The sequence below is a fragment of the Capsicum annuum genome, chromosome 10 (genome assembly GCF_002878395.1).
Source record: "Capsicum annuum cultivar UCD-10X-F1 chromosome 10, UCD10Xv1.1, whole genome shotgun sequence".
Classification (NCBI taxonomy): Eukaryota; Viridiplantae; Streptophyta; class Magnoliopsida; order Solanales; family Solanaceae; genus Capsicum; species Capsicum annuum.
The window spans coordinates 220,777,140-220,804,031 of NC_061120.1; the positions used below are offsets into that span (position 1 = coordinate 220,777,140).

At 35.7% G+C, this 26,892-nt stretch overlaps 4 protein-coding genes across 7 annotated transcripts; 3 read left to right on the forward strand and 1 right to left on the reverse strand.

Annotated features, from left to right (window-relative positions):
• The first annotated feature begins 1,253 nt into the window (after window positions 1-1,253).
• LOC107845195 (phosphatidylinositol 4-phosphate 5-kinase 6-like) lies at window positions 1,254-5,592 on the forward strand. Its single transcript, XM_016689441.2, has 8 exons — window positions 1,254-2,788; window positions 3,146-3,313; window positions 3,403-3,568; window positions 3,661-3,777; window positions 3,916-4,109; window positions 4,186-4,316; window positions 4,471-4,549; window positions 4,907-5,592. The coding sequence occupies exons 1-8, from the start codon at window positions 1,626-1,628 to the stop codon at window positions 5,196-5,198; spliced, it is 2,310 nt and encodes a 769-aa protein (XP_016544927.2). The 5' UTR covers window positions 1,254-1,625; the 3' UTR covers window positions 5,199-5,592.
• Window positions 5,593-6,255: 663 nt separating this feature from the next.
• On the forward strand, window positions 6,256-12,897 carry LOC107844012 (UDP-glycosyltransferase TURAN). Of its 2 annotated transcripts, none has more exons than XM_016688478.2 (17): window positions 6,256-6,522; window positions 6,601-6,710; window positions 8,041-8,074; window positions 8,891-8,946; window positions 9,057-9,197; window positions 9,787-9,935; window positions 10,032-10,121; window positions 10,212-10,278; window positions 10,355-10,418; window positions 10,492-10,606; window positions 11,143-11,303; window positions 11,401-11,511; window positions 11,588-11,649; window positions 11,746-11,798; window positions 11,920-11,995; window positions 12,247-12,372; window positions 12,481-12,897. In XM_016688478.2, the coding sequence occupies exons 1-17, from the start codon at window positions 6,516-6,518 to the stop codon at window positions 12,502-12,504; spliced, it is 1,446 nt and encodes a 481-aa protein (XP_016543964.2). In that variant the 5' UTR covers window positions 6,256-6,515; the 3' UTR covers window positions 12,505-12,897. The 2 variants fall into 2 exon arrangements, with proteins under 2 accessions (XP_016543964.2, XP_047253501.1); XM_047397545.1 differs by having other exon boundaries at window positions 6,274-6,522; window positions 11,884-11,995.
• A 132-nt stretch (window positions 12,898-13,029) lies between these two features.
• LOC107845196 (tyrosine-specific transport system) lies at window positions 13,030-15,945 on the forward strand. Of its 2 annotated transcripts, XR_007045540.1 has the most exons (3): window positions 13,030-15,577; window positions 15,683-15,855; window positions 15,889-15,945. XR_007045540.1 is itself a non-coding variant. In XM_016689442.2 (2 exons), exons 1-2 carry the CDS (start codon window positions 14,091-14,093, stop codon window positions 15,759-15,761), a joined length of 1,566 nt encoding a protein of 521 aa, XP_016544928.1. In that variant the 5' UTR covers window positions 13,030-14,090; the 3' UTR covers window positions 15,762-15,945. The 2 variants fall into 2 exon arrangements, 1 of the variants encoding a protein (XP_016544928.1); XM_016689442.2 differs by having other exon boundaries at window positions 15,683-15,945.
• A 368-nt stretch (window positions 15,946-16,313) lies between these two features.
• Window positions 16,314-25,076, reverse strand: LOC107844013 (aquaporin SIP1-2). Of its 2 annotated transcripts, none has more exons than XM_016688481.2 (3): window positions 24,512-25,076; window positions 18,525-18,797; window positions 16,314-16,672 (listed from the first exon to the last, which is right to left on the reverse strand). In XM_016688481.2, the coding sequence occupies exons 1-3, from the start codon at window positions 24,803-24,805 to the stop codon at window positions 16,508-16,510; spliced, it is 732 nt and encodes a 243-aa protein (XP_016543967.2). In that variant the 5' UTR covers window positions 24,806-25,076; the 3' UTR covers window positions 16,314-16,507. The 2 variants fall into 2 exon arrangements, with proteins under 2 accessions (XP_016543967.2, XP_016543966.2); XM_016688480.2 differs by having other exon boundaries at window positions 21,905-25,002.
• Between the last annotated feature and the right edge of the window lie 1,816 nt (window positions 25,077-26,892).

Below are 26,892 nucleotides of genomic sequence, written 5' to 3' on the forward strand. Positions count from 1 at the left end.
TAGATTTTTAAATGCAGAAGCATGAATTCAGATTAGTCGGATATTGTTGTGAGTGTTAGATACCGAATGAAAGACATGAAAAAAGGGAAAATCTCTATAATAAATATAAATTGGTAACCTTATAATTTTTTTTTATAAGTTTAAAACTTTTATAATACAATATAATAATTTTACACCATTATTGGCCTGTTTGTTAATTAGTGATCTTCAAATATGGAAAATTAAATAACACTAAACTCTCTCTTATCCCTCCAAATGTCATAAATCCTCAATTTTATGAGCTGTTTTAACGCTAATTTTAGGTGAAAAAGTCTTATCTTTGAACATCCAAATAACACAAAAAATAAAATAAAATTTATAGTATTAAAAAAGTTCATACATACATATAATATATCCAACAAATTCTTATAATAATAAAATAAAATAGTCCATCTAGTTGATATTGTTCTTCCAATTGCATGTAATATTATTTTTCCTAATTAATAAGATTATATACTAGGCCCCATTTTGACCAACACTTTCACATGTTTAAGTCTTTATAATTACACAAAAATAGAAAAAAAAAACAGTTGAAAGCTCCGTGGTCGGATCACTAGGGTCTATTATACGCAATCAGAGGCGGAGGTACCCTTCAGCAAAAAATTATGATATTTATACATGGTTAAAATTATTTTTTATGTATATATAGTAGATGTCGAATCCCTTTCAGTTAGTTTGTATGTTTTCTTTTTCAATTTTTAACCCCTTAGTGAAATCCTAGCTTTGCCACTATACGCAACCCTACATTTCTACATGAGGTTGTATCCACGACTTGATCCCATAACCTCCTAGTCACATGACAACAACTTTACCGGTTACGCCAACACCCCTTCTTATTCCAAATAGAAGATTTTGAAAATATCCCTTCATAATTATAAAAAACAAAAAGATAAAAAATAAAATAACAAAAGAAGATAAAAAATATACAACTTTTTTGTTTGTGTGGAAAAAAGGTCTAAATATAGACAAAGAATGTGAAAATTGAACCCCCTTCGGTTAGTTTGTATATATAGGAAATATCGTACCCCTTCGAGTAGTTTGTATGTTTTCTTTTTCAATTTTGAACCCCCTTAATAAAAATTCTAACCCCGCCACTATTGGAACCCTACATTTCTACATGAGGTTGTATCCACGACTTGATCCCGTAACCTCCTAGTCACATGATAACAACTTTACTGATTACGCCAACAACCCTTCCATCATATTATAAAAACCAAAAAGATCAAAAATAAAATAAAAAAGGAAGACATAAAATATACAACTTTTTTGTTTGTGAAAAAAAGGTCTAAATATAGACAAAGAATGTGTATGTAGTTTTTTTTTTTCTTCATTACATCACAAACAAAATAGGAACAAATAAAAATAGAGATAGAGAAGGCTAGCAAATAGAGAGAAGAAAGAAAGAAGAAGAGTAATTTTCTATTTTTGCATGTCTATGCATGATCATGAACAACATAACATTTTGTCAATGACAAAAAAAAACAAAAAAAACAAACAGATCAACTATTCAATTGTTTACACTAATATATGATCAAAATATATGTTGAAATTCATGTTGAGATCAAGAAGAGATTGATTTTATTATCATGAAGGCATGGGAGGCAACAGTAAGGATAACACAAGCTGCAACAAGGAGACGTGCCAACACGATTTTCGGTACACATGGTGCTGTACATGGAGAGGAAGAAAATGAGATAGAGCAACAATCAGAATACGTTGAAGATGATCATGCGAATGGAGAAATCTATGAGGCTGAGAAGTTTCTTCCGAATGGTGATTATTATAGTGGTTATTGGCTTGACAATTTCCCTCATGGACAAGGGAAGTATTGGTGGACAGATGGTTGTATGTACGTTGGAGAGTGGTTTCGCGGAAAAACTATGGGGAAAGGGGTGTTTAGTTGGCCCTCGGGGGCGATGTATGAAGGGAATTTCAAGAGTGGATTCATGGATGGAGATGGAAGCTATACGGGACCTAATGGGGATACGTATAGGGGTTCTTGGGTGATGAATTTGAAGCATGGACATGGCGTTAAGGAGTACGCGAATGGAGATTGTTATGATGGAGAATGGTGCAGGGGATTGCAAGAAGGGAATGGGAGGTATACATGGAAAAATGGGAATTATTATGTTGGTGAATGGAAACATGGGACGATTTTTGGTAAAGGGAAGATGCGTTGGACTAATGGAAATGTTTACGAAGGGAATTGGGAAGATGGATTTCCTAAAGGAAACGGTACGTTTAGATGGACTGATGGGAGTTTCTATGTCGGAAATTGGAGTAAAGATGTAAATGAACAGAACGGTACATTTTATCCATCTGGTTCATTGTTAGAAGGTGGAAATCTTGAATGGGATCCTCAACAAGTTTTCAATGTCGATTTGGTAGAATGTACTATCTGTCCACCTGAGAAAGTTCCGATTTTGCCTTCACAGAAGAAACTCGCGCTGTGGAGGTCATCTAAGACCGTGGACAGCAGCATTAGGCCGAGGAGAATGTCGTTGGATGGTAGAATAGATGCACCTCCTGTTGATAGGGAGTTCGGTAGAATTCGCTTATCAGATGTTGCTGGAACTGCTGCTAGTACTTCATATAATTTGGACGATTCGATGGTTGGCTTGCAGGATCCTGATGGATATTCAAGAGGAAGTCCTATAAGAATTCCTAAAGTTGTTAAGAGACAAGGCCTAACAATTTCCAAAGGGCATAAGAATTATGAGCTTATGCTTAATTTGCAGTTAGGGATCAGGTAGCAAATTTAACTCATTTTTTCATCTAATTTTCTTGTAATGTTAGAAGGGGAGCCTTGGAGTAACTGGTAAAGTTGCTGTCATGTGACCAGGAGGTCACGGGTTCAAGCATTCGAAACAGCCTCTGGCAGAAATGCAAGGTAAGGCTGCGTACGATACACCCTTGTGGTGGGGCCCTTCCCCGGACACCGCGCATAGCGGTAGCTTTAATGCACCGGGATGCCCTTTTTTCTTGTAATGTTACTGTCTCAATGTTATTTGTCTGTTTCACAGAAAATGTACAAGCTACTTTGTGTTTGATGTGCATTTTCAGAGCTCAAAGTTTGTGTTTTTTCTTGTCTGTTTATTATCGATAGGGTTTCAGTGGGACGGCCTGGTCCTCCTCCATCGCTAGAACTCAAGCCATCAGCATTTGATCCGAGAGAGAAGTATTGGACTAGATTTCCAACGGAAGGATCCAAGATCACGCCCCCTCATCCGTCTTGTGAATTCAGATGGAAAGATTATTGTCCAAAAGTTTTCAGGTACTGACTCATTTCGCCTGCTTGTTGAAATGATGATCATTTTAGTACACGTTAAAACTAGTGATCATCGATTGTAATGTTATTGTCAGGGCATTACGGATGCTATTCAAAGTGGATGCAGCTGATTATATGATATCGATTTGTGGTAATGATGCCCTTCGAGAGCTTTCTTCCCCCGGAAAAAGTGGAAGTTTTTTCTACTTGACAAACGATGATCGGTACATGATCAAGACAATGAAGAAGGCAGAAACTAAAGTCAGTATCTAAGAAAATCAACATTGCAACAATCTTTTTCTGCAAAGATCAGTACTCTGCCTTCTAATTTTACTTGCCAATGGATTTGTTAGGTGCTATTAAGGATGCTTAGCGCGTATTACAATCATGTTCGCGCTTTTGAGAACACCCTTGTGACTAAGTACTACGGCCTGCATTGCGTGAAGCTAAGTGGACCTGCACAGAAGAAGGTATGAGACATAAAGTACCATTTTAAAGAAAAGTTGGCCGTTATAGTGAAATGTTTTTATAGAGGATGCCTGTTATACGGAGGTCTGACTGTAGTAGTTTAATATGAACAATTTTAATATATTCATCAAATGTCTTAGGTACGGTTCGTTATCATGGGGAACCTGTTTTGCACAAATTACTCGATTCATAGACGATTTGACTTGAAAGGATCAACATTTGGAAGAATGACAGATAAGCCGGAATCAGAGATAGAAGCAACCACAACCCTTAAAGACCTTGATCTCAACTTCATCCTCAGGTTACAAAAGACATGGTTTCAAGAATTCCGGAGGCAAGTTTGAAGCTCTCGATGTATCATTTCAAGCGTAAAACAATATGACAGTAAATGATTTTGCGACATTTTGCAGGCAAGTTGATAGGGACTGTGAGTTCTTGGAACAAGAAGGAGTGATGGACTACAGCCTTTTAGTTGGTATTCATTTTCGAGAAGCAGATAGTCCCGAAGATCAGACACCTTCGGGTTCTAGAACGCCAACTGGTTGGTTCTAACTTTATAAAGCAGTCGAATTCTGTGACAACTTCATTTCAATCATGACAACTAGTATTTTCTCCGTTCGCTGTCAACTTTCCTCAAAATTTAATGTTGTCTCGATTCAGATCAATGAAGCAAGAATCACTTCTCGTTGTTGCAGATAACGGAGGTTCAGAAAATGAAACAGTTGCTCGGCTCTCTCGATGTGATATGGATCAATTGCTTCTTGATCAGGAAGGGTAAGTCTTCAATCCCTCGAATATCATGTAGTTACATGAACTATATATACTGCAAACAAGCTATAAATGCATTTATTCAATATCAGCTAGACCTGACCAGGAGGTCACGGGTTCAAGCCTTGGAAACAGCCTCTGGCAGAAATGCAAGGTAAGGCTGCGTACGATACACCCTTGTGGTGGGTCCCTTCCCCGAACACTGCGCATAGCGGTAGCTTTAGTGCACCGGGCTGCCCTAGCTAGACTTGCTCTTTGTAATAGTAAAGTCAGAAAAATTGTCTTTGTGTAACAGTAAAGTCACCAAACTAACAATTTCCAACACTATTCGTTGTTTCTTGATCTTTGTATCGAAAATTGCAGGTGGGCTAGCATAAAACTAGGAATAAACATGCCTGCAAGAGTCGAAAGGACAGAGAGGAAAGCTACTGAAGCCGAAGTTCAGCTAATCGGAGAACCAACAGGAGAGTTGTATGATGTGATACTGTTTTTCGGGGTCATAGACATACTTCAAGACTACGACATTACAAAGAAGCTAGAACACGCGTACAAGTCTATGCAATGTGATCCAAACTCGATATCAGCAGTTGATCCAAAGGCATACTCAAGGCGCTTTCGCGATTACATATTCAAAATTTTTATAGAAGACAATTAACAAGAAATTGCTCATCAGCTAGCATAGGACTTAAAGTACTACTATTTGTTTGTTGTTATTGGAAATCATTTGCAGTTGAAGTTCAGAAGAAGTGAAGAACATATAATAATACTCTTCCTTCACTGCACTTTCTTATGTTAAAACCATTTTTTATTATTATAGGTATACACAATATACAGGATGAGTTACTATTGTATAGAAAAAGTTGTGACAGAAGCAACACAAATGTGACTTATAAGTTGCATTACTTACATATGTGATGGATTCTAATGTAGAATTATATTGAATTTATTGTTGTTCGACTAAATTAATGTCAGAACTCAGAAGTGTAACACTAAATGAGTCTGAAACTTCTTGTTAACGATGAAAGGTACTTATTAGTGGTGTTTGTGCATGCACAGTTTTGTAAATAAAGACATATATAAGCACATTGCATGCATATAATAGACACATAATAAAACTTCATAGAAATATTTAGTTAAAATTAAAATAGTTCATAAGTTGGTTAGTGAAAACAAATGGTTTTCAAAATATTTGTTCCTTCAAAAAACTTAAAAAGATTTGTTTGGTTTTGACTTGATAATGAAACTTAAAAAAAAAAATAAAGAAATGTTTTTATTGTTGTGATTTTAAACTAAAGATATTAAAATTCATCAAAATAGCATTTAATCTTATGACCTTAAATATGCAACGTGAAAAATTAGAGCTAAAAATTATTGGAAATGCATTGATAACTCATAAAAATTATTGGAAATGCATTGATAACTCATCCCAGGATTATAGTATTTTTCTAATTCCTCCTTGAGGGTGGGATAACTAATCTCGAAATAACTAATTCAGGATTGGTAATCTCCGGATAACTTGGTTGGGAGTATAAATAATAATAATAATAATAAAAAAAAAGAAGTCGTTTGGTAGGAGGGATAAGAATAATTTATATCGAAATTAATTTAGAAGAGGAGCTTATCCATATTTGATTAGGACAAAATGCATGAGATAACTATATTAATATCTCGATATTATAATATTTTTGTTATTCTTCATTGAGGATGGGATAACTAATCTCGAATTTCGAGATTAGTTGGATTCAACTATATTAATTTTTTACATTTAAGCATAATGACCTCCACCTAATTTGAAGAAAAAAAATTCCATGTTAATTTTCCAAAGTTCCATATTGTTACCAAACAAGCCCCTAATTTCTTCGGATCTCCTACTTCGCTCTCCACTACCGCCGCAAGAATTTGATCAAACGAAAATTCCTTAATTTAAATTCTCTTTCGAAAGTCTGAAACAAAGAATTTTGATTTGCAAGCCATGTCAGGTACGATAATTCAATTAATTATCATGATGATTAGCATTAATTTTGTTGAATTTTGGATTAATTTTGTTGAATTTATAGGACAAAATGAATTTCGGATCCGTCCTAGCGGTAGAGCAGCAGTAGTAGTTCTTGGGGATATTGGACGCAGTCCTCGTATGCAATATCATGCTCTTTCTCTTGCTCATCAGGTAAGATTTTTTTTTTTTAATAAAAAGATTAATTTTTTATGTTTTTTTTTATTATGAAGAAGGGGAAATTGTGGGGTGGGGTGGGGGTGGGGGGGAAGGAATGGGGAAGGTGAAAGTTGAGGTAGTCAATCAACTGAGCTGGTAAGATATTACAATGTGTGGAATCGAACCCGCACCAACCAGATGAAATTGAGGTGGCAAATGAACTAACTGAGCTACTAAGATTCCCAAGAATCCATGAATTGAGATGGTAGTGGATAGCCTATGCTATGATCCATCTAAATTAGTGTTATTTTACAAACTTTTGACGTTCTGCTATGAATTATTAATCTCTAAAAGTAACTGAGCTACTATGATTCCCCGAGAATCCATGAATTGAGATAGTAGTGGAACGCTGCTGATGATCCATCTAAATTAGTGTAATCTTACACGTTTTTGAGGTTCTGTTATGAATTATTGATCCTGAAAGTGAGGTTAATCGATTCTGTCTGGTCGTTTAGCTATTGATTATGCTGTATTTAGTAGGCGTTTGGACATGTTTCATTGTGAAATTTGAAAAAAAAAAAAAGAAGAAGAAAGAATTAGTCTTTTGTTTTCAAAGTAAAAAAAATGATATTTGAAAAATGGAGTTGTGTTTGAATTTTTGTGAGTAATTTGGAGTTAAAAAAGTGAACATTTTTTTGAATTCTAAACTTTTATGGCCAAATATGTTTTCCGTAGTTCAACTCGGGGAAAAAGTTGAAATTTTTTCATGCCCAAACGCCCCCTTTAGTTTTCTGTAGCTTATCTTGCTGTTTATCGATAGAAATAACATTTTCTTTCATTAAAGAAGAATTGTCAAATTCTGCGATTGCAACTTTGCTTTTGGGTGGTGTGCCTGATTGGGCTGTTAATCTTGGGAACTGGATGGAATGTGTAAAGATGTGAATTTCTTTAGTCGAACATGTGGCTATTGATTTAAGCTGTAAATTTTGTTGATCAATTTCATTTTAGTCTTAGAAAGACTCTATCTTTGATGTATTCTAGAACAGTCATTAGTAAGAGTTGTTGAAATCTTCTGTATTGACTCTTCCTTTTTGTTTCAGGCGTCTAATCTTTTTTATTTGAAGACTTCAATTGTGCTTACCATTGATTACTAATGTTATTTAGTATGGTGGATGCATATTTGTTATTGTAAGAGAAAATAGTAAAATATCTTGTATGTGTTAAGTAATTATATATACAAGTGATGACGAGAAATCCACTCTTTATTTTTCAGAATTAGTGGTTGATACACCTCATTGATCCAGGGCCCTTTATATTCTTATTTTTATGTGTATACCTTTTGCAGGCTCATCTAGAAGTCGACATTATTGCATATGGAGGTAAGTATCACGTTACAGCCCAGTTAAAATTGTTGCATTTGGAGGTATTTTGAATTGTTGATAAGCATTGAGGATATGAATTGATTGTGTAGTAACCAAACCTTTTTTTACCTCTATTCTTGGAAGAAAACAAAATGTTTTCCTGTTTACCGTCTACATTTCGATTCTCAAAACTAAATAAAAGAGCATGATCCAAAAATTTGGTGTCAATTTTTAGATACAGGAAAATTTTATTAACAAAATTGAAAGAAGTTAACATGGGTATAAATCTGTTTGTGCGACAAGTGTTTGAATGTAGCAGAATAAGATGACGATGAAAGTTGTAGGAGATACGACTCTGGCACTTCGGGGATGGGGGGGAAGGATCAATGGTTGATCCCATTACGCAAAACTGAGACTTATAGGTCACATATAGACAACTTCACCGTTGTTTCAACAAAAGCCACAAAAAGAATTTGGGAAAAAGAACATTAGGAGAAGAAAACATTATAGTGATGAAGTGAAGAAAGGTAGAGAAGCATTACTAGCGAAGATGAATGGCTTCGATGTTTCTTTTTCTTCCATATCACCCTGCTAGAAAATATTGTAACATCACTAGCTCTAGCCTCTAGCTGTTCAATTTTTCTCAGATTTACTTTCTTCTGTTATTCGCATCTAGAACAGTTTGAAAAGATGTGAAACCAAATTCTAGTCATTATGCATATCTTGTACTACTTGGCATAAGTGCTTGATTTAGTAGTCTAGTCCAAACAGTATATTTTTCCTTGACTTTGTTCTGCCTGGTCATTCTGATTTTCCGTATTTAATCTTGAGTAGGTTCGGACCCTCATTCTGCTGTAAAAGAGCATAAATCTATTCACATCCATGAAATGGTAATAACTGGATGCTTTAGCTGTTTTTCTAGAGTGAAAATCCCCTGAAAGTCATTCTCTTTGGTTATGTGTGTTTGTTATTTGACTTTGACTACTTTGCCATCACGCAGACACATTGGCCATCAAACCCTAGAAGTTTGCCAAAGATACTCCATCCTTTATTGCTCATATTTAAGCCACTGGTGCAGTTTTTTATGCTTCTATGGTATCTGTGTGTTAAAATTCCGGCGCCTGATGTTTTCATAGTTCAGGTGAGCTATGAAGCTGTAGTTAGGTATTTTTATTATCTGCTACAACTGTTACGTATGTAGATCTAAATGATAACTGCTGGTGATGCATATTACATTAAGCTCTTTTATGTATTTAAACTTTCCATAAATTCGTGCATTTATCATCTCTCAGTAATTTGTTCATTTCAGTGTTCAGTTAGTAATTTCAAATTCTCCGTACTACATTCTGCAAGTGAGCAACTCTTCTTTCTACTTGTTTTTGTCTTAATATTTAAGTGTTTGATATTTTGAGAACCATGCATTAAGACGAAGGACTTTTTTTTTCCCCTCAAAATTAACCACAACCCTTGTCAACACTGAGGTTCTTTTGTCATTGGTGCTTGCATTGCTTGTTCTTCCATATTTCTCTAACATGCTCTATCTGGTTGGTGCTGAACTTGGATTTTTGTTATGATCCACCCAAGTGCTTAAGGCATGTCCAATTAGTAGTTTAGGATTCATCAGGCAAAAATGTCATGACCGTTATGTTCACTAAGATGTTTAGTTAACTTGATTTGGCATGCTTGATCATTAATTATATCGACTAGTGACAACATTTCTCCTTTGCCAGAATCCACCATCTGTTCCTACACTGGTTGCTGTAGAATTGGCCAGCCGGATTAGAGGTTCCGCATTCATTATAGATTGGCATAACTTCGGATATACTCTTCTTGCTTTGTCTCTCGGAAGAAATAGTCGGTTTGTGACTTTGTATTATTGGTAATTTGTTCATCCTCATAAGTTATAAACCTTGTATGGATTTAGCATCTGGTTTGTGTACTATGCAAGTAAAACAAAATTTGGATATTTGGATAGGATCGAGAAGCTTTTTGGGAAAATGGCTAATGGTTCCTTGTGTGTGACAAAGGCGATGCAGCATGAATTGGCTCAAAACTGGGGAATTAGGTAGGCCATTGATCTACTTGGAGTATCTAATATTCTGATTTTCTTTGTTTACTGACTTGTGCATCATCCTTTTACTTTCTGGATTCTCAGTGCCACAGTTCTATATGATCAGCCTCCTGAATTTTTTCGGCCCGCTTCCCTCGAGGAGAAGCACAAGGTGAATTATCTAGTCCACAACAAAGCTTCCCTAAGATTCACGTACTTTATAATTAACCTTCAGGTGTCAATTGCAGTTGTTTTGTGGGATCGATAAGAGTCTGAGAACGCCTTACAGCCTTCAAGACTGTCTTAGCAATGGTACTATAATGAGAATTTCCATGTGATATTTTAATTCAGACGAAGAATTGATATGAATATGGCATATTTGCAGAGGTACTAATGACAGACGATGACAATCCTAATGTAACTCTATTTACAACTCAGTCTGGCAAAGATATTTCCTTGAAGTGGAATAGACCAGCGCTGATTGTAAGCAGTACAAGCTGGTGAGTTGTTTGTAGATTTAATTTAACATCCTATTGTCATCCGGCACGTGAACCTTGCATTATTTACTCACACATATTATCCTCATATAACGTGAGCATAACCATTCTTCTCCGATATCTTTTACCCTAATCTTCATCCTGGTTTTCAGAAATTCCAAGCCTGATAACTCTGATTGATAGTCTTAAGTTGCCCCGCATCAATTATGGGATGTGGAGTTGGTCTTGGGCAATTCACCTCATGAGTTAAGCTCTTTTGGGGTTGAGTTGGGCCCAAGGTCCATTTCTGTAAATACTGTAAACGTAATCACTGTTGGTTCAGTGTTTCTGAATATCAAGAAATTATGGGCATAGATGATTGAATAAAACAAAAATAAAACGGACAATGGAAGAGTTCTGTCTCTAATTTGCACCATGTGCCGGAAAAGTTCTGTTTCTTATTTGAATCATGTGTTCATGCTCGTGTTTCAAAATGCGAAGTTGGTAAAACAGTTTTGGCTTCGGTGACAGCTACATGACATTATAGTACTGGTTTTTAGGACTCCGGACGAAGATTTTAACATTCTCTTAGAAGCAGCACTAATGTATGATAGAAGGGTTTCTGCATTGCTGAATGAGGATGACTTGAAGAGGGAGGATGTTTTCTGGCAGGAAATCAAGGGTGGGAAGCAATACCCTAGGTTATTATTTATCATTACAGGTAACTGCTGCTCACGTGTCAAAGAGGGATTCTACTTTTCATTTGTTGGCTAACTTTGATAAACATGTGTTTTTTCTCACTTTGTGTTTTTTGGAAGGCAAAGGGCCTGAAAAGGAAAAATATGAACAGAAAATAGCAAAACTCAACCTTAAACGTGTAGCATTTCGTACTATGTGGTTGGAGCCAGAGGATTACCCGTTGCTTCTTGGTATGAGCTACCGATCTATTGTCATCTTCTTTGTTCACCTTAAAATTGTCTTCAAATCTTTTGTTCCCTTGTATAGGATCAGCAGACCTTGGTGTTTGCTTGCATACATCCTCGTCAGGGTTGGATCTTCCAATGAAGGTTTTGTTTCTACATTCTTAAAGAGCAGAAGTCAAATTTTTTGCCGTGTTTTCTTAAGACTTCTTAGTAGGCCCCGTTCTTGTAATTTTCCTTTAGGTTGTGGATATGTTTGGCTGTGGATTACCGGTGTGTGCTGTTTCATACTCTTGGTAAGACGCATGTATTCCCGCTTTTCATTTTCATTCTCACGGCATTGACATTTGAAGGTCTTTAAAAATTACATACTATGAGAAGTTGCATGTTGACCCTTCTTCGCTGCCCTTTATCAAGTATCAACGAGCTGGTCGAAGTTGACAAGAATGGCCTACTCTTCTCTTCTTCGTCAGAACTGGCAGATCAATTTATGGTAAGCTCCTCTTTCTTTGTTCTTTTATGTTTGTTTTACATTGTAGATTTTATTAGATTCAGTAGTTCTCGAGATATTGCCACGTTAAACATTATCACGTATCAATCCGCTTCAACACTTCATGCTTCATACTTGCATGTCTGGACTTGTTATATACCTTATTCCAGCATTAGCAATTCCTAGAGTTAACCGTTGAGCTTACTTCCCGAGAATATTCAATCTTATTTTCTGAATCGTGAAAACATGAGCAGATGCTGTTTAAGGGATTCCCAGAATGTGATGAGTTGAAGTCGCTTAAACAAGGAGTATTGACAAGTAGATCTTCTATTAATTGGGCAACAGAATGGGAAGCAAACGCCAAACCCTTAATATCGAAGGCAAGTAGATTTCTGCAGAAGTTTTTTGCATTTCTTTCCGTTATGCTGCAAATGCCATTTAGAACTCATGTACTTAGATGGCATCTAATCACGCCATACATTATGCAGGTTGTTTTTGAGAACTCGAGCTGATTTTGAAGCAAAGATTTCAGAACTCCGGTGTCTATCAACCCACAGATCCAAGGAACTTTATAAATTATATGCTCACCTAGCGTCATACTTGCAAACCGAGCAAAAGAGGGTCCTTAACCAATTTTTGCAGCTCTATTTAGGATCATTAGTCACAGATTTCTGTTTTGATTTTTGTCAAAACTGAAGTTGTACAGCTTTACAAGTGGTCATATAGCACTGTTGAGGTTTCACTTGCCTTTGCCTCTCTTAGTATTTTAACAAAGTTATATATATACATTGTGGGAAAATAGGTCTGTAGCTGAAGGTAGTTTTATGACATTCTCAGAATACATTTTGTCTGTTGTTTGAACCGAAAAAAGGACAGGAATAACAGATTTGAACACTTACATTTAAGTCTTTGTGCTGTCATTGTCATGCCTAAATGCAAACAATTAAAGTTCTCTCACAATTCAAGCAGAATTAGCATGAACATAAGACCCATATTGGCAAAATTAACTAGTTGAAATTAAAATTTAATAATGTTTGTATACTTCTATTAACTGTTCTATGTAGTTCCAGCTTTTAGTTTGTTCAAAGATTTGTCTTTTCGTAGAAAATAGTGCTCCCTTCGATACAATTTATTTGTCCTACTTTTCTTTTCTTTTCAGTCCATCTTGAAAAGAATTCTCTCTTTCATTGTAAGGCCAAGTCGTTAATTCTAACTTCCATCGCACATATTTAGGCACAAAATTAAAGAACATCTTGGTAGATGTTTAGTTTAAGATTACAAATTCAAAAGTGTTTTTTACTTTTTTATACTCCGTGCCAATTCAAAACAAATGAATTGAATTTTTCAAACTCTGTATCAAGTCAAAATCGAGTACTTCTTCCGTTTCAAAATAGTTGGTCTTGTTGACTTGGCACTCTCCTTGAGAAAATATTTATTAGGAGTTTATTTTGCCAAATTACCCATATTAATTATGCATAATAAAATACTCTTGATGGAGAGTAATAAATTGAAACAGTGATTAGTATATGACTGACATGTCCAATTATCAGTGTGTACTCAAAATCACCTTGTAAAGATTAGCCAATAATTGAATTTAGTTAGCCTTTGTACTCTGGTAGGTAGGTAAGTCCTAGGAATCATTCAAGATTCTCCTTAACTAAGGAAAAAAACTAAAGCACATTTACCACGTGCTTAGTCAACAATGAAACCCTCACATACATTTTGTCAGCCGCCCCAGTAATCATTTTCTGCAACAACTGGTCTGGCCCTTCTTGGATCCCGCGCATAGCGGAAGCTTTACTATATTGTTTTCTGCAGCAACTGGTTCGACCCTTCACTGGATTCCCGCATAGTTGAAGCTTTACTATATCGTTTTCTGCAACAATTGATCCGGTCCTTCCCCACACCCCGCGCATAGCGGGAGCATTAGTACATCGGGTTGTACTTTTTTAAAAGTTGAAAGTTCTTGTTCTTTTATAGTACTTGTCAAATGCAATGAAGCACTCATTTTTAGACTGATAAATAAGGGATAAGATTGTCTTTTTGGTAATCCAATATCAAAGGTGGAAACTTTAAGGAATCTTTTTAGTGTCTGAAAATGCTTGTTTTAAATCAGTTCAAGATTCAATTTTTCAGACACCATAGTTGTTATAATAAGTATATTACTCATGGTAAAAGCTTGAAAGTTCCAAGCTTTAAGCAAGTAGTCTGTAAGCCCACTCTAGATGGATTTAAAGGTCGAAATCTATGTGTAAAGCACAAAGCTTTAGCTGTTTCTTTGAATGTAGATGAAGTTAGTGTTTCTGAAAGTTACAATGTTGAAGAAAAGATTGATGTGGTTCAAGAAAAGAGCTTTCGGGGTGCTGTGGGGTTGATTGTAGGTACTGCTGTAGGGCCAGGAATGTTGGGATTACCTGCAGCAACTGTAAAATCCGGTCCACTTCCATCAACTATATCGCTTTTATTGACTTGGGTTTATGTCATTTCATCGATAATTCTTGTAGCTGAGCTTAGTTTTGCAGCGATGGAAGAAGATGGGGTCGATGAAGTTAGCTTCACTAGTCTTGCAACCAAGGCGTTGGGAAGTAAACTTGGTTCTTTTGTTGCTTTGCTTTATGGTTCGTTAGCTTTTGCTTTGTTAGTAGCATGTGTTTCAGGCATTGGTTTGATTATCTCTCAGTGGTTTCCTAAGATCAATCCTGTTCTTGCTAATGGGCTGTTTCCATCACTAGTTGGGATAGTTCTATGTCTGTTACCGTTCAAGGCTATCGATGTAGCTAATAGGTGTCTGTGCATCACAATGCTTTTCTCCATCACAGCATTAGTGGTGACTGGAATATCTGTTGGAAGAATGAGTATTCTTGATTCTTTTGGATTTGCTTCCTGGAGATTTTCATCGGTCTTGCCTGCTATTCCGGTGGCTGTGCTTACGATGGGGTTCCATGTAATCACACCTTTCATCTGTAAACTTGCTGGTAACACTGTACATGATGCTAGAAAAGCAATAGTCATAGGTGGGACTATTCCTTTAGTTATGGTTGTATCATGGAATTTGATTGTTCTGGGACTTTCTGGTCACAATGCTTCACCTGTCTCAAGCGATCCAATTTCACTCTTGCTGTCTGTTAACTCATCTGTTCTACCAGCAGTTCAAGGTTTTGCATTTTCAGCACTGGCCACTAGCTTGATAGGATATGCTGTTAGCTTTCCGAAACAGGTTATCGATACCTTAGATTTGATCTTTACCAGTTCCAGTCCACCTACAAGAGTCACGGCTCGAGGTGAAGTAGGCAAAGTTGGTTCAGCAACATTTAACTTGAGGCAAAATCTTGGAAATGCAGGGAAAATATGTTACAGTGGAATCAAGAATGATAATGCTTCAGAAGTTAGATTGGAGTCTGGTTTCAATTCTTTGCAAAGCATTGTGATGCCTTTGGTTCTAGCTTTGCCAGTTTTCATTGGTTCATTCTTTCCTTCTACATTTTCAAGAGCTCTTGACTTTGCTGGGATTTACGCGAACTGCTTTCTGTTCGGCATCCTTCCTCCGGTGATGACATACATTTATCAGTCCAGGAAAAAGCTCAGGTATGCAAATAGTTGTAATTATAGAAAGATACGAGAATCGACAAATAGATGAAAGAAGATAGCATGAAGTTCTACTAACATTTAGTCTGTTAATTTTTTTGACAGATTTGGCATCTTACCAGGAGGAGATGGTGTGCTCCTACTACTTTTAGCCATTGCTGTCATTCTTTTCATTTGGCATTAGACTTGTATTTCTCTGCTAGACCTGCAAACCATTGATATGCATGTAATTTTCCTGATTCTTGAAGGTTCAGTTTATGAATACTAAGTACGTAAGGGTATTCTCCCCGACCCCACTTATGGAATTACAGGTATTCTCCCCGACCCCACTTATGGAATTACACTGGTTATGTTGTTTTCATTATTCATATTCATATGTAGCAGCATGATGCATCTTGCTACTACATGCATGGACTCCTTCAAAAAAAGGAAGCAATTTATGTTTACTTGTATATACCTAATGCTGAAGTTTCAAGGTGAGAGCGTAAATTTCACTTTGCTGCAATACAAGAAAGCAAATAAACATGCAATAATACGCCTGTCTAACACGAGAGCATCCTCATGTTCAGACACCCATCACGCCCAGAACTAGACATGTGGTGCGCGGGCAATTTAATATTGAGGCCGAACATCAAAAATGAGAAATGTGACGGTCTTGCCCTTCACAAGCCCCTCTGAAACAACAGAAAGGAGGCATCTAAAGAGGCATATAAGAACATATGCAAAGGCATCCAACTTTGGAACAACTAAGTTTTTGCACTAATAGTTGGTTGAATTTGGATCAATGTTGAAAGAGGGTTTACTAACAATTCCAGCTAATGCAAAGGGAATCCATTATGATTCCACATTTGAAGTTAAAGAATTTTATCGAGTTACTTCAACCACAGCGCAACCTAGACTAATGAAGTAATTGAAGCAGAACATTCCATCTCAGTTTCTCTTTTTCTTCTGCTTCAGCTTCGGCTTCACTGGTGCTGGAAAGACAGCACGAAAAGTCCATGCAGCCATTATTGCTCCTATGAAGGGACATATCCAGTAGACATATAACTGCTCCCATGTGTTGTGCATGTTGTTTATGTACGCCCAACCAAACGCCTGCAAACGTATAGCAGACAATCAACTCACTTATGAACTCATGCAGGCAAAAACAGAAAGCAAATAAATTGCTACACCAGTGTCTATATATATAGTAGCATGCGTTCAATAAGAAAATATCAATATCCTAGGACTTGACAAGAAATAGTCTCTATTTTGGAATGCTCCAAAATATCTGATACACTTTGAATTCCTTTTTACGAACTCAATATTTCATTTGATATAGCAGGGGCATTCGTGAAACTAAATTTACTACGAATATGCATAGCAGTCTGTTCACTAAGGAATTAAACTAAACACGCTTTTGATCTACCTTGAAGTAACAGCTCTAATGCCACTTGTATGTACCAACTTTTTTGCTCATAGAGTAGACTTACTTCGATGGGAATATACTGGGTATGTTGTTGTTGTTGTAGTAGTAGAGTAGACTTACTTCCCAGGTGCTCTCGGTAATCAAGGAGGCAAGGTCTAGTCCTCCTTCATATATATCTTTTGTGAATGCCAATAGGATTATGACTCGGTTGGAGCAGAAAAAAAGGAATTAAGCTAACAAGTGACAGCATTTCATCAAACAGACACCAAGTTCATCTTGTTTAGGGTACCACGATTTAGTACATCGATGGATATTGATTATGTTTGCTTGCATATGACGTTAATGTTGAGAAAACAGAAACTTCATCCTTGTGAAAGCCAATCTCTACTAATTCAGTGCCCCACATCTAATCGTCAAGCTACACAAGTTAACATGCAAAATACTATATGCAAGGAGACTGAAGTTAGGTTGAAGATGAGGTAAAAAGTACCCTATAAGGAAACTAAGTGAAAATACAAGGACATGCGCTTGGCTTGGTTGATCATATCTATTAGATTCTTGGTATGAAACTTATTTCCGGTCCGACAACCTAAGAGAGAAGTGGCATTTGAGATTTGCAACTGTAGATATGACTACAACTAGTTGTTAGCCAGTTGAATTAATGCAAATAGAGATCTATGATTCATGTGACACAGATACCTATAAAAGGCAACAGCAACTCACTGCCCAGGTACAGCCGAGAAATATGATTTGCTCAGATTGACAGATGTCACAGTTCAGATTTAAAGACAGATGGTATATAATGTTTGTGTAATTCCATTTTGTCGCTATCTTGTTCCATTAGATGAGGGCAAATATCAGGGTCCAAACAGATAAAATTGTCGTATAGTTCAGATTTTTAAAGACAAATGGTATATAATGTTTGTCTAAATCCATTCGGTCATTATGTTATCCCATTTTGTCGTTATGTTATTCCATTAGATGAGGGCAAAAATCAGGGTTCAAACAGGTAATGATGTCGTAGAGTTCAGATTTAAAGACACATGGTACATAATGTTCGTCTAAATCCATTTTGTCGTTATTTTATTCCATTAGATGAGGTAAATATCAGGGTTCAAACAGGTAATTATGGTCGTAGCTCAAATTTAAAGACAGATGGTATATAATGTTTGTCTAAATCCATTCTGCCGTTATCTTAATTCCATTTTTGTCATTATCTTATTCCATTAGACGGGCAAATATCAGGGTTCAAATAGATAATGATGTCATAGTTCAGATTTAAAGACAGATGATATATAATGTTTGTCTAAATCCATTTGTCGTTCAATTATTCCATGTTGCCGTTATCTTGTTCCATTTTGTCGTTATCTTATTCCACAAGATGAGGGCAAATATCGGGTGGTTCAAATAGGTAAAGCCCCGTACATTAAGGTCAAACAAACAGTAGCAGGAGACGACCTAGAGCAGATCAGAAATTCAAAGGTTGAACAATATATTTAACTCCTAGACCTAAGAACAGCAAGAAGAGCAAGTACTTACATTGGCTGGATTCATAGAAGGTCCAGTGTATTTTGAACCTGCAACTACCATGGTAACAGTTGACATTGCGAGTAACCAATTCTTTAGAACTGCATTTTTAGGACCCTTCAATACAATCATGAACACCAGAAACGTCATTACGAAAGTCAAGATGCCCTCAGCAATGGCTCCATTGTGCAAGTCGACTTTCAAGGAAGGCCCGCCTAGCATGTGCTTGAACTGCGTAGGAACAACCTCCAATATTGCTAGTGCACCAGCAACTGCGCCAGCGGCCTGTGACAGTTCAAAGACGTTAGAAATATTTTCAAGATATAGAGACTTGGATGGATTTGTGAATTGGAAGTTCTAGCAATTATTTTGTGGAACTCCTCAACTTTTAATGGAAACGCTGCAAGACTTCTTTTGATAACAAGAAAACCGTGTAAAAGTTTCCATGAAAATTGAACTTTAGGTGATCTATCTTGGATTGTATAGACAATGTCAGCTTAAGCATAGTTGGTTTGAAGCCTGGATAAAAGAGGAGGGAAGATGTAGCTTAACAGCCAAATCAAAATAATTACGAGATGATGAAAATTCTAAATAAACAGATTTTTCGGCACCATCTGTAAGTCCAATAGCACCCTGACATAATAGTCACCCCGCCATGACAACCGTATAGACAACGGACTATACCTAGCTTAGCCTACCTGGTATCAGATTTGACAGGAGTTATTTTTACTGATATTCTCCTCTCTTTTAAAAGAAATTTTTCATTCTATAAGGTATGACAGGTTATCCGTAATAATCAGAATGAAGCAGTCCGAGGCAGATCATACTTCCTACTCGCTATCTGTCGAAAAAAATGAACTCAACCTCTAAACACTTGCCAAAAACAAAGGACTCAACTTCGGACAGAAAAGAGAGAAGTGCGTCTTTTAAAGCTTCACATAGACACACAACTAGTGGAAGACTTCGGGATCGGTTGATTTTTCAGAAACTTCCAGTACTACAACAACAACAACATATCAGTGTAATCCCACAAGTGGGGTATGGATCGGGGAGTGTGTACGCGGCCTTGCCCCTACCATATGACCTTACGAAGGTAAAGAACTATACTTCCATTACAACAACAACAACATGCCCAGTGTAATCCCACAAGTGGGATCTGTAGAGGTTAGTGCGTACGCAACCTTACCCCTACCTTATAAAGGTAAGAACTCTACTTCCATTATAACAACAATTACAACATACTCAACGTAATCCCACAAGTGGGGTGTGGGGAGGGTAGTGTTTATGCAGCGTAAACCCTACCTTATGAAAGGCAAAGAACTCCGCTTCCATTATTATCCAAAATTCAAGCAAAATAAACAACAGCTACGCACAATGCATAGCCTAGTGGTCAATAAAGTGGATTACGAACCATTAGGTCTCAGGTTCAAATCCAATAAAGACAAAACATTAGGTGATTTCTTTTCATCTATCCCAACTTTGGTGGACTGAGTTAACTGATATCTATTTCTAGTGCGAGGTAGCAGGTATCCCGTGGAATTAGTCAAAGTGTGTGCAAGCTGGCCCGACACCACGGTTATCAACAACAACAACACACCCAGTGTAATCCCACACCACAATTATCAAAGAGTAACCATATAAATATATAACAACAAACCCAGAAAAGAATTCAGAAAATTCACCCGAAAAAAAAAAAAGGAAACCCAAGTTGAACTATCATCGAAAAAGCACGAAACAGTAGCTAGAACCTGAGCAGGAAATCGAGTGGCAACAGTACAAAGCGAATCTTTGCCAACCCAGCAGCACAAAAGGCAGCAGTACCAGCAGGATTAAAAGTGGCACCACCCAAAGCATCACCAGTAATCCCAAACACAAAGAACAACACAGAGAAGCACAGTAGTAATAAACAAAGAAGCCATTGTTGAACAGTACCAAAAGAAGAAGCAATAAGGTAAACGAAAATCCCAAGTGTTGCTGAACAAAAAACCCACATCAATGTTAGAACAAAATCAGCTACTGCTGCTTTTACAGCACCCTTTTATATATAGTAGCAGATCGTCTTTTTATATATATACAGTAGACATTGAATTCCATTCGGCTTCTTCGTCATATTTTAAACCCCTTAACGAAAATCGTGACTCCGCCACTGACATAAATCCTCACTCACTGACCACGTTTCTCCAAATTCTAGAAAAATCAACCATATAACCCCATAACAACTACACCCAGAAAACTACACCATTTATATATAGTTAAAGATTATGTATATACAGTAAACGTTGAACCCCATTCAGCTTCTTATACGTGCCTTTAAACCCCTTGATGAAAATCCTGAATCCATCACTGACATAAATACTCACTCAATGACCATGTTTCTCCAGATTCGAGAAACTTCAAACATCAAAAAGTATGAAACAAGATTGAGAACCTGCGCAGGAAATTCAAGAAAATCAATCATGTATATAGTTAAAGATTATATATTTATGTATATATAGTAGACGTTGAACCCCATTCAGCTTTTTCTTCATATTTTAAATGCCTAAACGAAAATCCTGAATCCACCACCGACATAAACCCTCACTCACTGACCATGTTTCTCCAAATTCTAGAAAAACCAACCATATAACTCCATAACAACTACATCCAGAAAACTACACTATTTATATATAGTTAAAGATTATATTTTTATGTAAATACAGTAGACGTTGAACCCCATTCGGCTTCTTTTTCATATTTCAAACCCCTAAATCAAAATCCTGAATTTGACATTGACATAAATCCTCACTCACTGACCATGTAACTCCAAATTCTAAAAAAATCAACCATATAACTCCATAACAACTACACCCAAAAAATTACACTATTTATATATAGTTAAAGATTATATTTTTATGTCTATACGGTAGACGTTGAACCCCATTCAGTTTCTTTTTCCTATTTCAAACCCCTTAACCAAAATCCTGAATCCACCACTAACATAAATCCTCACTCACTGACCATGTTTCTCCAAATTCTAGAAAAACCAACCATATAACTCCATAACAACAACATCCAGAAAACTACACTATATATAGTTAAAGATTATATTTTTATGTAAATAAAGTAGACGTTGAACCCCATTCGGCTTCTTCTTCATATCTAACCCCTTAATAAAAATCCTGAATCCGCTACTAACATAAATCCTCACGCACTGACCATGTTTCTCCAAATTCAAGAAAATTCAAACATCAAAAAGTATGAAACAAAATCAAGAACCTGAGCAGTAAATTCAAGAAAATCAACCATACAACTACATAACAACCACAACCATAACAAAACTCAGAAAATTAACCACAAAAAATGGAACCCCAAGTTCTATTATTCATCAAAAAGCTCGAAACAAGATCAAGAACCTGAGCAGGAAATCGAGTGGCAACTGTAAAAAGTGAATCTTTTCCAACACCAGCAGCATAAAAGGCAGCAGTACCAGCAGGATTAAAAGCAGCACCACCCAAAGCATCACCAACAATCCCAAAAACAAAGAACAACACAAAGAGAAGAAAAGTAGTAATAAACAAAGAAGTCATTGGTTGAACAATACCAAAAGCAGAAGCAATAAGGTAAGTGAATACACCAAGTGTTGCTGAACAAAACACCCACATCATTGTTAACACAAAATCAGCTATTGCTGCTTTTACAGAACCCATTTTTGTTGAACCAAGATCAAGATTTGTATACAAAAGATTTATGGAATTTGTGAAAAAAAAAGGTGAAAGAGAAGGAGAAGGATAGTGAGATGATCAACCTAATATTGAATGAGAAAATAGATATTGGTTAGAATTATAATTGGTTGAGAATTTAGATCATTAATTAATCTCTTCTTCCATTTTTAATTATTCAATTTTAATCGAAATTTATATATCCGACTTAAAAAAGTCTAACGACAACTTGATGCATTAAGACTGCAGAGTTCAAAAAGGATCGAATCACAAGAATTATTATACATAATATTATACATAAGTAACCTATTGATTTAAAAAATTAGGTTACAATTTACTATTTCATACCTATTTTATTCTAATTATTAAATTTTAATTAGTAATTATTTTAATTTATTTTTAATAATTAAAAGTAATATAATAAAATTATTATTTTATTTATCAAATCTGGATGAAGGGAGTAGTTATATTCCTAATGTGCTTCGGGTATAACTAGTTGGATTCGACAATGATTTGTCTCTTAATGAATGTTTGTTAGTTGGTTAGAGTTATATATACGAATATTAATAATATAGAGATTAATTATTCTATTTTTATTTTATATAAAATAATAATACTATGTAAATTTGGACCTTTTGTAGATATTAAGAATTTGTATTTTATGAGGTTTGGGATGTACAACTAAGATTGATGAGTTGGGAGTATTTGGTGAAAGTTAGGACATTAGCATGTTATTGGCTACTTTTAATTGTTTAATTAGTATTTTTTGAACACTAATTTGTTTGGACTTCATCAATCATCTTATCATCTTAGTGGAACTTTTTCCATAAAAAGGGAATTTTGGAAAGTAAAACCTTCTCTATAAAAGGACTTTGTTAGTGTTATTTATAACTTTGTCGCAATCTTTAAAAATTAACGATACAACAATAACAAATTCAATGTATTTTCATATAGTGATGTTTAGATAAAATGTACGTAGTCTATATCACTACCTCCAATAAAGTAGACAACCTATTTCCGATAAGGACAGTAAACAAAGTCATTATAAAATAGGGAATAAGATGAAATAACAGAAATAAGACACTCACAACGTAATACTATACACTAAATAATCAAAGACACCCACCACACCCAAACACTCCTAAGAATACCAGCTCGACTATACCAAAACTCTCCTAACTACTGGTTACAACTCACCCACACGCACTAGCATCCTCCATACCTTCCTATTTAGGATCATATCCTCAATTTGCTCCATGTCATATCTAATCACTAGGGGCGGAGCTACCCTATACATAGGGGGTTCGGCGAAAAATTATACTACATTTACATGATTAAGATTATTTTTTATATATATATATAGCATATGTTGAACCCCTTCGATTAGTTCGTATGTTCACTTGTGAACCCCTTAGTGAAAATCTTAACTTCACCATTGCTAATCATTCCCTTTTAATATTTCTTCAGCCTACCTCTATCCTTTGTGAAACCATTCCAAGCTAGCCTCTCAAACCTATGAACAACGCATCTGTGCCCCTCTCACATGCCCCTCCTCGTAATGAAAGTTTTTTTTTTCTAATTGGATGAACATGAACTTGTGATAAAATATATGTAATACAACATTATTTTTTACGTGATCAATTTGTATTTTGCAAATAAAATAAACGTATATGAAATAGGTAAAATATATATTTGAACTGTTCAAATTTGATAAAATTAATCTACTGGTCTAAATCATCTTCATTTTCTTAAACTTTTTTTGAACTCTTTTATCGAGAAATTTGGGAAGTGAACTTGAGTTAAATTTCGCAAAGAAGAAGACCAACTTTCTACCTCCATTTTTGGAAGTGGTTATTCACTTTTTTGCCAGAATAATTTTTTTCTCTTTATTTGAAAAGTAGTGATATAGAAAATAGCCTTTTTGTAACTAGGCATACTTTAGTCTTTCTCAAACTCCAAAATTACACTAAATATATTACTCATTATTATTGAAACTAGTATTTTAGTCATTAACAATTTCAAATTTTAAAATGTTCATTAAAGCATTAACAATATTCCTCGTAATCAAATACTATGACCAAACGTCTACTAAAACTCCATTAAATGACCTTCCGAAGCTCGGAAAAAGCAAAATGGAATCAGCTTGGACCTTCTGAATTATCTAAAGTTATAATGTCTAGATTTTAACCCCTAATTTCTAAAGATTCACGTTGTTTCATTGACCATTAAGTGACATCCGAACGTTACTACATTGCTCCTACTTCCATTATTATTCAAAATTTTTCAAGCACAATTCAGTACCTGAGCAGGAAATCGAGCTGCAACAGAGTACAGAGAGTCTTTTGCAACGCCAGCAGCGTAAAATGCCGCGGTACCTGCAGGATTGAATGCAGCACCACCCAGAGCATCACCAATAATCCCAAACAACGAAAATAGTACGAAAACAATCACCATAGTAATGAACAGAGAGGTCAATCCTTGGCCAATTCCAAATGCAGATCCAAGAATGTGAGTCAAAATTCCAATTGTTGAAGTAGTAAATATCACTATAAATGTCATAACAAAATCACCTACTACTCCTTTTACGACGCCCATTAGTAAGCCCTGCGTACGCTCTATGTCAGTTGTGAATTTGGGGATTAGGTAGAGTATATATTGGAGAAATGTATGTCAGTTGTGAATTTGGGGATTATGTAGAGTATATATTGGAGAAATGGAGATTGATTAGAGGTTAATTAGAAGTGTATTTGGTAGGGAATGGAGATTCCATTTTGGGTTTAATATGATTAATTTGTTGACTTAGATATAAGAATTATTATTGTTAATAGGAGAAAGGTGTGCTACATTAAATGAAAACTATAAACATGAAAAAAACATGTTCATTAGGAAACTATATATTCTAACGGACGAAAAAAAGGTTAGAAAACAATACAACAACAGTAACATACCGAGTCGGGTGGATAAAATGTATGCAGTCCACACTATCTTCGAAGAAGTGGAGAGGTTGTTTTCGATTGACCCCCGGCTCAAGACAAAGACACAGTAAATAAGGTCGTAAAAAAAACATGCGATAAGATGAAATAACAGAAATAAGACACCCATAAAAAATAGTATAATACACTAACAATCCGCAACCCCCCTAACTAGAGTCTCCATCCTATATGAAAGGCCCTACAACTACTAGCAAGGCTACTTCAAAGTACACCAACCTACTGGCTACGACTCACCCGCACGTACTAACCTTCTAACCTAATTCGTGATCTCCAAACTTTCCTATCTAGGGTCATGTCCTCAGTAAGTTGTAACTGCTCCATGTCATGTCTAATCACCTCCCTCTACTATTTCTTTGGCCTAACTCTACCCGACCTGAAACTATCCAAAGCTAACCTCTCGCACCTCCAAACCGGCTCATCCGTGTCCCTCCTCATTACATGTCCAAACCATCTCAACCTCGCTTCCCACATCTTGTCCTCCACCGATGTCATTCCCACCTTCGCCCGAATACTTTCATTCCTAACTCTATCTCCTTTAGTAAGTCTACATATCCAACACAACATTCTCATTTCTGTCGCCTTCAACTTTTGGATATAATAAGAGTTTTTGACTGATCAACATTCTGCTCCATACAACATGACCGGACGGATCGCCTCTCTATAGAATTAATACCTCTAAGCTTGAGAGGTACCTTCTGATGACACAACTTCCGAGGCAAGCCTCAATTTCATCCAATCTACCCCAATATGATACGTGATATCCTCATCAATCTCTTCATTTCCCTAAATCATAGACCCAAGATATTTTAGTTTGTGTACGTGAACTCGTCGTATTTGTTTAGCCACTAGCAATTATTAGAGGGTCGTGCAAGAACACGTTGCATACGCAAGGACTAAACATTAGAAAAATGTGCTTCTTCTGTCTCAATTTATGCGGCACATATTTAATAATCATAATTATTTGTCATTTCAATTACTTTCTTTAACCATTTCAAAAAAATCATCACCTTTCTATAATTAGAAATAACTAAACGTAATTTTTTTAAAAAAAAATTAATTTTATGACCACACAAGTATCTAAATTTTATTTTAACTCAATTTTTCTTGAAATTTATGTTTTATGAAAGGATGTCAATTAAACTTATTGAAATTGGACGGAGAGAGTGGTGATATGAATAGTTGGGAATAACTGGGGTAACAATGACTAAGGCGTTGGATGAAAAGGAAGTATATATAAAGGAAATGAAATACCACAAGCTTAAAATATTCGTTGGTATTATTTTTAAAGCATATATATATATCACAACATTTAAAAATCTTATTTATTTTTTACTTTATTCGTGATGATCTTTCCAACTTGCATGGAAAAAACAATCTAGTGAAGAGAGACTAGGACTTAGACATTCCGCTTAGATATTCATAACCTTCTGGCTAGTTACGGAGTCAGGATTTTCATTGAGGGGCTTAGAAGTATATATACAAACTAGTCGAAAGGGGGCCAACATCTACTATCTCTCTCTCTCTCTCTCTCTCTCTATATATATATATATATATATATAAAATATTTTTAATCATGAAAAATAGTGTAGACACGTAATTTTGTCCTTTCTCGAAAATATTTTAATCATTGTTATTTTATTTTATTTTTTATTTTTTTTAATTTTTATTTTTATTTTATTCAGCTTACCA